Source organism: Leopardus geoffroyi, chromosome B1 (genome assembly GCF_018350155.1).
Source record: "Leopardus geoffroyi isolate Oge1 chromosome B1, O.geoffroyi_Oge1_pat1.0, whole genome shotgun sequence".
NCBI classification, from domain to species: Eukaryota; Metazoa; Chordata; class Mammalia; order Carnivora; family Felidae; genus Leopardus; species Leopardus geoffroyi.
Window position 1 is genome coordinate 146,790,676 of NC_059327.1, and position 13,292 is coordinate 146,803,967.

General features: G+C 42.2%; 1 protein-coding gene across 2 annotated transcripts in view; it reads left to right on the forward strand.

The window, feature by feature from the left end:
* The first annotated feature begins 2,523 nt into the window (after positions 1-2,523).
* Positions 2,524-13,292, forward strand: part of ADAMTS3 (ADAM metallopeptidase with thrombospondin type 1 motif 3) — a 263,903-nt gene continuing 253,134 nt past the window's right edge. The window contains exons 1-2 of one of the 2 annotated variants that reach the window (XM_045473790.1): positions 2,524-3,219; positions 4,507-4,534. In XM_045473790.1, the coding sequence (XP_045329746.1) occupies positions 3,151-3,219; positions 4,507-4,534 (97 nt within the window). In that variant the 5' untranslated portion in view covers positions 2,524-3,150. Of the gene's footprint in view, positions 3,220-3,693; positions 4,077-4,506; positions 4,535-13,292 lie in introns of those variants that run through there. The other variant, XM_045473791.1, reaches the window with a different exon arrangement.

Genomic DNA, 13,292 nt, shown 5'->3' on the forward strand with positions numbered 1-13,292 from the left:
CTATGTAGTTTCAGGTAAAAAAAAAAAAATCTTCATTTAGGCCCTTATTATGTTCTAGACAACGTGCTAAACAGTTTACATGCAAGGTTATGTTAATTTTCTTGAATATTTTGCAGAAGCAGTATTATTAAACTAGTTTTAAATTGAAAAAACTGAGGTTGAATCTGCATGTGAATGCTACCTATCTGACGCAGAGTTCATTCTACTTGATCTTTCTAATGGCATTTCCCCAAGTAGTAAATTCTTCAGAAGATAAAGCATAAGAAAAAAGCATCCTATGGTCAAATCAGTATGAGGAACATAGGGCACTATATCTCTCTCATGAAGATTCACAGTGTGCTTAGGATACTGAAGTCCCTATGAAGTTCTGAAATAAAGAAGTTCCTTTCATGTTATCTGAGTACTTCATAAACTTTGGTTGACTATCAGAGAATTCTTTTGTGTGTGCGTGCATGTAAAACATTTAACATTGCAGGACATACTTTGGGAAACGTCTTAGAATATATTGGGAGAATCTTACTAAACTGAACTCAACTCACTTAGAATCCAAGAAATATAAAACTTACTATAAGTTCTCAAATCACTGTTTGTCAGAATGAGGGTCATGATTCACTGGGTTGTGAAAGCAATGAAGTGGCTCCTGACCAGTGTTGGAGGGGAGAACCCAGAAAACAAACAGGATAGAAAATACCAGAGTTGTTGCATGTTGCATGTACTGAATCATGACATTTTTACTGGGTCACAGCTGGTCATGGCTGAAAATGTCTGAAGACACTGTTTCCATGAAAGTCACATGAATTGCTTGTTGTGCCCGGGGTTACTGTGATGACAAATGTCAGAATTTTGTAAAATTTAACACAAAAAAAGACTACTGTAGTGCCATGGCAAAACGCAGTATATGTTATTACTTAAAATTAGAGAATTTTTAGAGCTCAGATATCTCATGGGGGAAAACCAAAATAGTTTGGTGACTTGTCAAGGTCAAACAGACCTAGCCGGGCTGAGAACCTGGTCGGAACAGGTTTTCTGACTTGCACTCTGGTATTCTATTGTCAGTGTATATTGACATAATTTTTATTTATAGAACATGAGGATTATTTCTTTTTAATGAATAAGAAAACTAGGTATAAATTCAGCAAATCACTCCTGGATAGTAAGTCAATGACATTACAAACATGCTGAAGGCTTTAATTGAAGGGAAAAAGTAACCTGGTATATACTTCAGTGCTGGGGTCTAATTATAATGCCACCCAATAAGTAATTAACCTAATACCCTGTTAGCGGTATTTAGGTTATCTGGCCACTTAGTTATCTGGTTTCTCATTTGTACATGTAAGTGTCCCACATATATGATTTTGAGAAGACTTAGCAGATAACACATTAGTGAACACATAATCTCGCCATGTGTAAGTTAAAGATGCAACCTTTCACTAATGAATCAAAGTATAAGAAACCTCCAAACTCTGCACCATTTTTAAAAAAGAAAAGGAACTATGACTTACTGAAGAATCCCTTGGTAAAATAAACATTAGGTTCTACACATTTTACCTTAGGTAGGCCTTTTCAAGACTCTTTGCAGTTGAGGTGTTGAGGATTATACCTACAGTTTGTGCCTAATCACCCCCCTCTTCTGGTCTGTTCCAGGGAGTGAGAATCAGAAACTGGTCAGAGGAGGAAAATACTTGCTTTTCCAGCCCTCTGTTCCCTGGAAAGCGCCCACAGGGGTCTTCCTCAGGAAGTGAGCCTGGGCTTGGATTCCAGCAAAGTGTCTTCACATCTTCATGGGCCCTGGAGCCCAGGTTGCTGTCTTCTCCTCCCAGTAAGCTCTGGCCACACTGGGCAGATATCATTTGATAACTTAATCTTGGTGAGAGGAAGAGACACGGAGGCCTGTGTACTCTAGTGATAAACGGAAGCATCCGGGTGAGTCAAGGAAGAGACATGATATCTTTCAAAAGTAATATAAACGAGTAAAGCATAAACAAGAACTTAAAGCGGGGGTAGGGTCCACCCCCACAAAACGTGGTAGGCGTCTGGAGAGCAGATGACCGCATCGTTGAGCCCTGGAGGTTCTAGGGGTTCTCTCCGGGGGAGGCTTTTCCCTGGCTGGGAGAACACTGGAGGTTGGAGGAGGTGAATTGCCTAAAGCCCAGGAGCGGCCCTTGGACCCTCCCCCTTCCTATAATTAACTCATCGCCCGTCCCGCCAGTAGGGACCGGAGGCTTCCCTGGACCGCCCCCTCCCCTAGCCCATCTCTCTGGGGGAGGACAGGATCTCGCGGAGGGCGAGTGGTCGACTCCCGGCCACACGAGCCCCCCCACCTAAGCGGTGTGGAACCCTGACCCTGCCTGGGGCCGGCCGCCTGAGCGATCCTCTCCACTCCTCCCCACTACTCGCCGTCCTCCCGCGCCGGCCGCGCCCGCCCCGGCCATCCCGGCGGGCGCGGGGGGCGCGGGCCCCGGCCCCGCGTGACGTGGGCGCCGCGGCGGGAGGGGCCGCCCGGGGGGCTCCGGCCGCCTTATTAGCGCCCGGCGGGTCGCCGGCAGCCAGCAGACCGCCGCTTTGCGAGCAACAGGAGCCGGCTAGCGTCCCACTCCTCCCACCTCCTCCGCCAGCCTCCTCCTCCTCCCCTTCGGCTCCTCCCGCCCCCACCTCTGTGTGAGCGGCGGAGTCGCCCTCTCGCTGCCTCTTTCTCCCGCTCCCGCTCGCTCGTCTCTCTCGCTAATACTTCCCCCTGCTGTGCTCCAGGGCACCCAAGCATTCTCCGCCCTAACCTTAGGGACCAATGGTGCTCGAAAAGCCTAGGAAAAGCTGCTTCGGGCGCAGATAGTTGGAAGCTCCTGGTCCCTTCCCCCTCTCCCGGCGCAGCCCGTGCCCGGCTCGCAGCACCTTCTCGCTCCTGCACACTCTGTTTGGGAGGACGGGGTGAGAAGGTGAAGTGGAAAGAACTGCAGAGCAGAGGGGGCCAGTCTCAGAGCTCAAATTTCATTTTCATTGAAGCAAATCACAGAAGATCAGTTTTTTTTTTTATTCTGCATTTTTTCCTTTTTCCTTTTTTTTTTTTTTTTAAGAAACTTCTTTTTTGGGGGGGCGGGGGTTTGCTCTGGGCATCTGTTTTGTCCAGTAGTTGAAAAGTGAACTCGACTCGTGATGGTTCTCCTGTCACTTTGGTTGATAGCAGCCGCTCTGGTAGAGGTTAGGACTTCAGCTGATGGACAAGTAAGTGGAAAATAATAACAAGAAAAAACTCAAACCCAACCTTTTCCCGAAAAAGTTCCTCCCCTCTTTCCCCTCCTCTCTTTCCTCCTCCCGCCTCCCACCCTTCCCTGTTATCTTCTGCGTTCAGGAACGGTGTTTGAGGGCTGGGCGCATCGTGCGGGGCTTTCTGGGATGGGGGGTTGCACTGCAGGGTGGGGGTTATGACTCTGCCTCTGGGAGCCCAAGGCTTGTCACACCTAGGGCTCCCCCCCCCCCCTTTTGCGGCATTCGTAACAATTCCTGGTGACAAACTGCAGCCAATTCGCATCCTCGCCGGGCCATCTGGGTTTCCCCTTTCCGGAGGGCGGTCTGGGCGCTTGAATGAAGTTCTGGACGCTGGGTCCCGGTTCCCAGTGCTCTGGCTGCTGCCGCCGGAGTCGGGTTCGCGGGGCTTTCTCTCCTCCTCACTGACTCACAGCTTTTTCGGGCAGCCGGAGGCGGGGGTTTCAGGAAGTCCCTGGGCCGGACAGGGAGCGATCCAGTAGACACGTGTCCTGGGAGGACCGCGGCCGGGCTGGGGTTTGACAGTTGGGGAGGGGGGCTGGGGACGTTTCCTGCCCTGCGTTTTCGTGGGCAGAGGCTGGAGGCGCCGGCCGCTTTTCTCCCCTCCCCCTCTGCACAACTCCTCCTCTTTTAAAGCTAAGTTGAGTGCGGCTCTGTTTCTTTTCGGCCCAGCCCCCACCCACCCTTTGGAGACTCAAGGTGAAGCCCGATGCGCCTAGAAGAGTCCTTGAGAAGGCTCAGCGGGACGAGCCAAGCCGTTTGTAGTAAATCACATCAGCTCAGGGCCGGTGGGACTTTGGGCACAGAATTTCTCTGTGAGTTTTTGTAGCTTTTCTGCTCTGCCTGGTCTGGCCATAGGTTAAAAACTCGAAGAATGTCTAGTTGATTCTTGACCTCAAATCTGATACCTCAGGCCCCCTTCTAGCTAGAGATTTTCTTTGCTAATCCTCACCCAGTATCTGAGTTTTAAGAAAAGAATATTGAATGTCAGTATTTATTTTTGCTGGCTTCATAAATATTAAAATTAAAACGGGCAAACAACTCCCTGTAACAAACTGTTATTGAAATGGCTCATTCTCTTGCCCCAAGAACCTACAAACCAAGGTGCAGCATTTAGGCACCAGTCCTCGTCTCCAGCATCTCCTGATTAGCCCCTGAAAAGCATTAATGGTAGAAATAAAATGCACGAGGTGATAAGATGAAACCCAGTAACTGTTTCTTTTTACTTTCCCCCCTCCTTTCCAGGCTGGTAATGAAGAAATGGTGCAAATAGGTAAGCCTTGTTCTCAGATGTCATTCTTATCTTGGTAGAAAGAAAGGGATGAAATTAGCTAATTAAAATATTGTTTCTGAAATTTCTCCCATTGGTGGTTAAAAAATAATTCGTCGTCCAGGAACATTCCTGTTCTTCTCTTCTGCAGGAAGGTCCCACTTTTCTCAGGTTGAGTTAAAGTGGTATAAAAATTTGCAGTTGGATTTTTTATGCATCAATTTTTTCAGGCTTGCCTTTGGACAAGCCACTGGTAGGTACTTGGCAGATGATGTAGAGATTGGAAGAAGGCATGGAGATAAGTCAAATCAATGTATGTAGCTTTAGGAAGAGTATATCTGATTAGAACAGAAAGCAAAGTGTAAGAATGCTACAAAGAAGGGAAAAATGAAAGACAGGATGAAAATTTTTCTCTTAAAATTTTTCCAGCTTTATTTCTAATTTTTTTTAATGTTTATTTATTTTTGAGACAGAGAGAGACAGAGCATGAATGGGGGAGGGTTAGAGAGAGAGGGAGACACAGAATCTGAAGCAGGCTCCAGGCTCTGAGCTGTCAGCACAGAGCCCGATGTGGGGCTCGAACTCACGGACCGTGAGATCATGACCTGAGCTGAAGTCAGACGCTTAACCCACTGAGCCACCCGGGTGCCCCATAAAATTTTTCCAGCTTTAAATAAGCCCTCCGATGACTTATCTTATTCCACCTACTTTACAACAATTATCTGCTAATGTGTAAGATACTGCTCGGTGTTTGCAAATAACATCTAAAACTTCAGTATTACCTGATGATGTGGGAATTACTCCCATTTTATGGGTGAGAAGACTGAGGCTCAGAGAGTGTAAGTGAATTGTAACAGGTCATTCCAAAGTCCACATGATCTTTTTTTTTTCTTTTTTTGAAGCTGTTTATAATAATATAATAGTTCTGAATTCAGAGACTGAAGGTCATCTGGCCAGAAGACAGGCTCCATTCAGTCTTTTTATATACATTTAATTTGGATTACTTTAAAAGATAAATTTTCATTTTGGCAGAATATTAGTCTCTGTAAATTCTGTATTTGTCAAGTGATATTGTAAAGTCATCTTTTAGATGGAAAGTTTTGATTACTGCAAACATAGTTACGTGTCATTGCCTATGTGCTCTGCTCCGGGCGGTGTTAATTGCTTTGCGCAGATTATGTCATCTAATTCTCACAACCATTATGAGGTAGAGACACCATTGTGCCCTTTTTAGATTTGAAGAAATTGAAACTTGGGAGGTTCTGCAGCTACCTGCTGTAGTGCGTAGTGGAGAGCTAAGAGGATTTCATGCTTGCAAACTAATGCAGGAACCCCAAAATCCGGGCTATCTGCATATGTCAGAATGCTGTCGTGTGCAATCTTTGGCATTGCTGGAACTCTTCCCCAAGCTTAGACCTCAGTAGTAAGAATAGGACAAAGGGGAGGAGAGTGACTGAGAACTGCATTAAATATATAGCGTCTGTGAAGACATTTGTCATTTGTAACTCATGACATTTAGCCATCAACATATATCTTTAAAAAAATTTTTTTTTAATTTTTAACATGTATTTATTTTTGAGAGATAGAGAGAGACAGAGTATGAGCAGGGGAGGGGCAGAGAGAGACACACACACAGAATTCGAAGCAGGCTCCAGGCTCTGAGCTGTCAGTGGAGAGCCCGACGCGGGGCTCGAACTCACAAACTACGAGATCATGACCTGAGCTGAAGTCGGACACTCAATCGACAGAGCCACCCAAGCCCCAACATATATCTTTTTAAAGAAGGATTTAAAAAAAAAATCCTCAAAACAAGTAGAAGAGAAAGTTATCTTTCTTTTTTATTGCTTAATCGTTTGATTACTCACACATCCCAACTTTTCAATGTGTAAATTTTAAAGCGGTTTTAAGATTATCCATTTTAGGGGCAGCCTGGGTGGCTCAGTCCCTTGAGCAGTGCAGAGCCTGCTTGGGATTCTCTCTCTCCCTCTGTCTCTGTCCTTCTCCTGCTCATACTGTCTCTGTCTCTCTGTAAATAAATAAATAAGCCTAAAAAAATTTTTAAAAAGATTACCCATTCTATCAAAGGAATAAAATATATTGCTTTGATTAAATTTTCAGATAGAATCAGCATGCTCTCCTGTAAAAGGCCCTGAGTTAGACTTTGGCCCATTCCTTTTGTTAATATGAATCACGTTGGTTGCTGGTTTCTACAGGGAAGGAAGTGGCACAGTTGTGCTTAAATTTGGTAGGAAGAAGATAAGTAGCAATATGGAAGAGGGGAGGGCAGGGGACTCTTGGATTGTGTTGCTGGAGATTTGCTTACTCCCAAGTGCCTCGGCTTTATGGGGATTCTCTCTTTTATTTCTATCACTTTTATTTACCATTTTCAGGTCGAGTGAAGAAAAGAAATAAAGATAAAAATAGGTTTGATTCATGAGTCTTGTGATAGTAAAAGTATAGCTATCATTTGGCTTTGGGTTATAATCATTTATGTAGCTCTTGAAAGGGGTTTAAAAATACATTTAAAAAATGTGTGTAGTAATGAGACGTCTTTCCCTTGTCCCCATGTGTAAGGGGGTTGCCAGCCTGAAAGTTTGGTCAAATGCCCTCCTCTACATATAATTAAGTAATTTTTTTCCAATAATAAATTTAAAAGTGGTTTTATATAACCACTCTTAGAGGTGCCATTTGATGAATGGTACAATTAGGAAAGACTAATAAGGCTTGCAGACTTAATTAACTTCTTGGTCTCCAAATTGGCTAGAGAAGAGTCCATGGTTCTGAATAGTTTCTGCATAATTTAACGTCTCAGGAAGACATAAATATTAATTAGTGACAAACCATAAACTATTAGGAAGCTCAATTAAAAAACATAGTTTCTGTTGAGGTATCATATACATGCAGGATAGTGCATATGAGTGTACCCCTTGCTGATTCTTCATGAAACGAACAGTCCTGTGTAACTAGCTTCTGGAACAGTAAGTACGTTACTAGCATGAATGCCACCTTCTCAGCACTATCCTTCCCTCCGACCCCACCCCCGCCATGATAGGTAACCATTTGCTTGACTTCTGACAGGATTGGTTAATTTTGCCAGTTTTTAAATGCTTTTTATAAGTACGGTCACACAACATGTGCTTGAGAAAATGATGAAAATGTGCTTAATAATGCTTTAGCTCTCTAAAGTAGGAAGGCTTTTATTTAGGTAGAGAGAGGGCAGTTGTGATGGGGCAGGTTAGAATATGTATAGATATATGATTTAGATAGTGTGTTGACAGGCGATTGTTCTTTCCTTCTCCCTCTACCCAGTGGGAAAATGCCCTCTTTTTAAACTTTTTTTTAATATTTATTTATTTTTGAGAGTACGAGACAGCGAGTGAGGGAGGGGCAGAGAGAGGGAGACAGAGGAACCTATGAGGGCTCTGTGCTCGAACTCACAAACTGTGAGATCGTGACCTGAGCCGAAATCAAGAGGTGGCAGCTTAACCAACTGAGCCACCCAGGCGCCCCCTAAAATGCCCTCTTGATATGTGGGAAAGTATGATTCACCCTAGAGAAAACGGGTAAATAGGTTTTGATCTCTGACCTACTTCTCTGCTCCTTTGTCAACCAGAGAGGAACAATTTACCTACCTATCTACACCCATACACACATACACTCATACATATATCTATATATATACATACACCCATACATGCATATACATGCATATAGGCACATGTGTGAATATGTATGCACTGTGTAAATGTGTGTGATTCATGAGGTCATTAACATACTTCTGTGGCATGTTAGGGAGCGCTTTCATTCTGACTCAGAATATGGCCTTGGTGGGATGCCTAAGGTAATTGTGGGCAGCTGGCTGGCTGGCCTGATTGGGTAAGGAGCCTTGCTCTGTGACACATGTGGCTTAGGAAATAATCATGGTTTTGTAGAAATTGGAGAATCTGCAAAAGAATTCTCTGAGTCCTTTGTTTCATAAGCTGCCACTTAGATATTGCCTGAATATCATTAGAGGAAAAATGATTGTGAGGCTTTGGTGTTGCGCTGAGTTCCCTTGCTTACCCCCCTCTCTTGGAATCAGGGCATATCTATCTTTCTCTGCCCTATTTCTGTTTCCCAGTTTCAAATTCCATTCCATTTCATTCTTAACAAAATAAAGTTGCTAATCTTGTCCTCTCAAATATCCAGTTTATTGAGAGATATTTTTTCATCATTTGCAGGTATTTATTTGGTTTTCAAGGTTTAGTGTGAGTCACTTCACCTAGTCCTTGGCTCGTAGTGGGCATTTCTACTAGTGTAGACCTCATGAGAGCAAACAGTTTGTCTTGATGATTGCTGTATCCCCAGTGTATAAAATTGGGCTTGGTGCCCTGTGGGTCCTCAAATACTTGTTATTCAATGCATAGATCTGGTGAGCAGGGCATTATATTGGGATTCACCTGTGTTCTAAATTTTCTTAAGTGCTCTTGTTCTGTGCCCCTCTCCAGGTTTAATTGGTTCTCAAGAAAATGCTGATGGTCATAATGGCTATCCAATTAATTATTCAATGTTATCAAGACTCCTTGTAACTTCTCATTGCACTCCACAAAGCTCAGGGACCTGGGTTTATTGGTCTCTCATCTGTTCGTTAAGATTTGCCAAATTGAACTGAATCACGTACAGGTTTGGAATGCCCACTAACTTTGCACTAATGTCTACTTGAGATCATTTGCCTTGTTCCAGGCATCAGGGGAAATAAGATAACCTAAGCTTAAAATTGATGAACCCAGTGTGCCAGCAGCAATACTAAAAAGTGTGACTTAAAGGGATTTAAAGGGATCTTTTGTAAAATTTAGAATAGCTACCCATTTAGCCATTGTTCTTTCTTGCAACTAAAGATTGTGCACTCGACTTTATTGATTTAGCTTCCACCCCTCCACTAAGCATCAAAATGGGTAATATTAAATGTTTTAAGCTTTGTAGATGAAGAGGTTATGAAGTGTGGCATGTTAATTTAGTACCCGCAAATTATTATTGCTGTTTAGCTGAAATACTTCTTCCCCTTACTTTCACTGTTTTTTCTTGCCATTGTACCAAATAATCACAATATTGCTCAGAAATATTAAGAAATCCCCATGGTCACTTCTGCTTCCAGGATGATTATCTCTAAGCATTCTTTGCTTGCGGGGAGCCAACCCAGATTACCTTGGAAATCCATTAGGGACGATGCCAAATTGCCTGGTAAAATCATGAGTGATTTCAATATGAAGAGTTTGGTTACGCTACTTGGATTGAATATAGTAACAGTGATGACTTAGGTGGAACACTAATGCCAGAATTTTGGGAAGCTTCTTTTTCATGTTGCTCCCATAGATATCAGCTTTTACTCCTAAACTGTGCTGCTGCTATTGTTACAAATTGTTTAATTATTCTTTTTAATTAGTTTTCTTTCTGAACGTAGATGTTTTACATGTGCCCATTATAACTGTCTTCTTTAATTTTGCTGTATACCCCAGATTTTTGACAATCATCTTAAATACCAATTTAGCATGTTCTTACCCAGTCATCATTTATTTATTTTTTTTACTTGTTTATTTATTTTTGAGAGGCAGAGAGAGACAGAGCACGAGACAGGGGAGGGGCAGAGAGAGAGGGAGACAGAATCGGAAGCAGGCTCCAAGCTGTCAGCACAGAGCCGGAGGCGGGACTTGAACTCACAAATTGTGAGATCATGACCTGACCCGAAGTCAGATGCTTAACTGACTGAGCCACCCAGGCACCCGTTACCCAGTCATCATTTAATACACATGTTGTGTAGGTTATTTTTGTATACCTGTTTTTGTTTTGTTTGGTATTTTAGTGAAATTTTCCACATCACTACAAAATCCTTATGAACATCATTTTAATCTCATTATCCTAATAAACCTTAATTTATGTACTTATTAATACCTATTTTCTCATAATGAATGTTGCCACACAGCTTGCTTTTCAAATGACTACTTTAGGAGAAAGCTCTAGAAGCTGCTGGCTGAGTAAAACCAAATTAACATGATATGTGTTGGCAGATGGCTTTTGAAGTTTGTAGGACCTGAACTCTTACTGGTAGTATAGGGAAGCATTGATTTTTTAAAATGTCCATTTTAAATTAGTTTTGGGTCTGCTCTTCTTAAATCTGAATGTAATTTTTAAATATTTGGTTATGCCATCTCTTGAAAAATGCAATGAATCATTTTTCTAGTTATCAAGTACCCTGGTTCATGGTTTAAGAACAATTATAAAAATGTTTTGCAAATTTTATTAGTACTATGACAAGATTCATCTACCTCATAGAATTTGAGAGCTGTATATTCTTTTGAATGGTTAGTAAAACATGGGAAGAGTTTCCTAGTTTAGGAATCTTTGTTCCCACATGTAATTTATCCATCATAATTTTCCCAATATGTTTATATGATTTTGCTGACTAACTGTAAATCCTTAGGAGAGATTTTGTGGTAATGTCAGTTTCTTGTTTATAAAAATGATTGCCACAAATTTAGCATGATGAATCTTTATGGAATTTAGAATAAATTGTGAACAGCATGAAACAGTCTATCTTGTTTTTGAAGTGACTGGTAAACCAAAAATAACATTTAGGAAACTTGTAGGAAGTAACAGGATTAAATACATGAATCTTCAAATACTGGGATTTTAGATGTTAAATCCCATTTCCTACAAATTTTCTTCATATTTAGTACTTATATTTTTATATATGTATGCATACAAATTAAAAAGAATGATTGAAGTCATTATTCATATGGGTTTGAGTTCTCTTTCTTTTATATGTAAAAATACCTCTTTTTCATGTAAAGTCTATTCCTTAATCTAAAACATAACCAGGGGCGCCTGGGTGGCGCAGTCGGTTAAGCATCCGACTTCAGCCAGGTCACGATCTCGCGGTCCGTGGGTTCGAGCCCCGCATCGGGCTCTGGGCTGATGGCTCAGAGCCTGGAGCCTGTTTCCGATTCTGTGTCTCCCTCTCTCTCTGCCCCTCCCCCGTTCATGCTATGTCTCTCTCTGTCCCAAAAATAAATAAAAACGTTGAGGGAAAAAAAAAAATAAAACATAACCAGCATATCCAGGAGAGGACCTATTAGTATTCATTGTCTTGCTTCTATCAAATGGTCAGGGGCACAGACTCTGTTCACTCTGGTTTAAAAGCCTGATTCTACTACTTTCTAGCTGATGACTTTAACTTCTCAAGGCATCACTTTCTTCTACGTAACATAGGCATATTACTACTGCTTACTTCATGGAATTATAAAGGATTCATAAAATGCTGGCACGTGGTAAGCAAGTTAGAACAATAGCTATTATTAGTACTATATCTTAGCCTTGTGCTTTTTAAAACACTTTTGCTCAATGAGAGCCACCTCTTTCTAACCCGTACATTTTTGATAGGTCTGCCTACCACCATGAATTTCCAGGAACCTTAATTTACTGTGTCAAGGACTTGTAAACTCTCCATCCACTCAACTCACCATGTGACAGCTCTTTGAGAGTTCTATTTTCATGTATTATCTTAATGTTGGTAACTCAATATAGTGTTGCTTAATTCGTTGGAATATGGCAGTGGAGGGAGGAGTTGGGTAAGGAATGAATGGTACAAAAACAGTTATTCCATATGGATTCTGTACCAACTATATTTCATGTATGCAAGACACAATTCTTTCTTCTTTTCACCTTGTTTGTTAAAAGTCCTTTTCATTTCATTGAGAGAAAGTTCCTATATTAATCATGACTCCTTTGGATGGAAATAACAGGAACCCAGTTGACACTGGTTAAGGAACACAAAATTGATCAGGTAATCAAAGTCAGGTAGAGCTGAACCGAGGGCTCAGATAATGTCAGAAATCCCTCCCTTTCCTCCCTCTACTCTTCTTTCTTTCTCATTTTCCTGCTTTGGCTTTATTTCTTTATCAGGATATGATTGGTGGTGCCTCAGGTTGTGGTAAAGACTGTCACTAGCATCTCTGGGCTGTCATTCTACCTTTTACCCCAGTAAGCAGAGCACTTTTTTTTTTTTTAATGATTATTTATTTTTTGAGAGACAGAGAGAGACAGAGCATGAGTGGGGGAGGAGCAGAGAGGGAGGGAGACACAGAATCCGAAGCAGGCTCCAGGCTCTGAGCTGTCAGCACAGAGCTGACGCAGGGCTTGAACTCACAGACTGTGGGATCATAACCCGAACTGAAGTTGGACACTTAACTGACTGACTCACCCAGGCGTCCCACAGAACACTTGTTTTTTCACAGCTTCAGCAAAAATTCCTGGAGGGGCTTTTATTGGCTACTTGACTTTGAATGATTCTCTATGGTCAGGGGATGCAGTGCCCTGATTGGCCTGAATTGGGACATTTTACTCTTGACTTATAGGGACTGAGAGTGGAATGTGGGTTGGTTACCTGAGGGAATACTGGGTTGTAGTTAAAGAAAAAGGAGGATGGATGCCAAGGAGAACACATGTAAGGGCCTCCCAGCACAGTGCATGGGATCTGATGGCTGTGGTAGGTAGAATAATGCTCCCCCCTCGCCACCACAATAGGTCTACATCTGAATCCCTGGACCTGTGAATATGTTATGTTACATGGCAAGAGGAATTCAGTTTGCAGATAAAATTAAAGTTGCTAATCAATTGGCCTTTATTTATTTATTTTTTAATGCTTATTTATATTTAAATATTTTGAGAGTGGGAGAGAGAGCGCAAGCAAGCATGTGGGCAGAGGAGGGGCAGAGAGAGAGGAAAA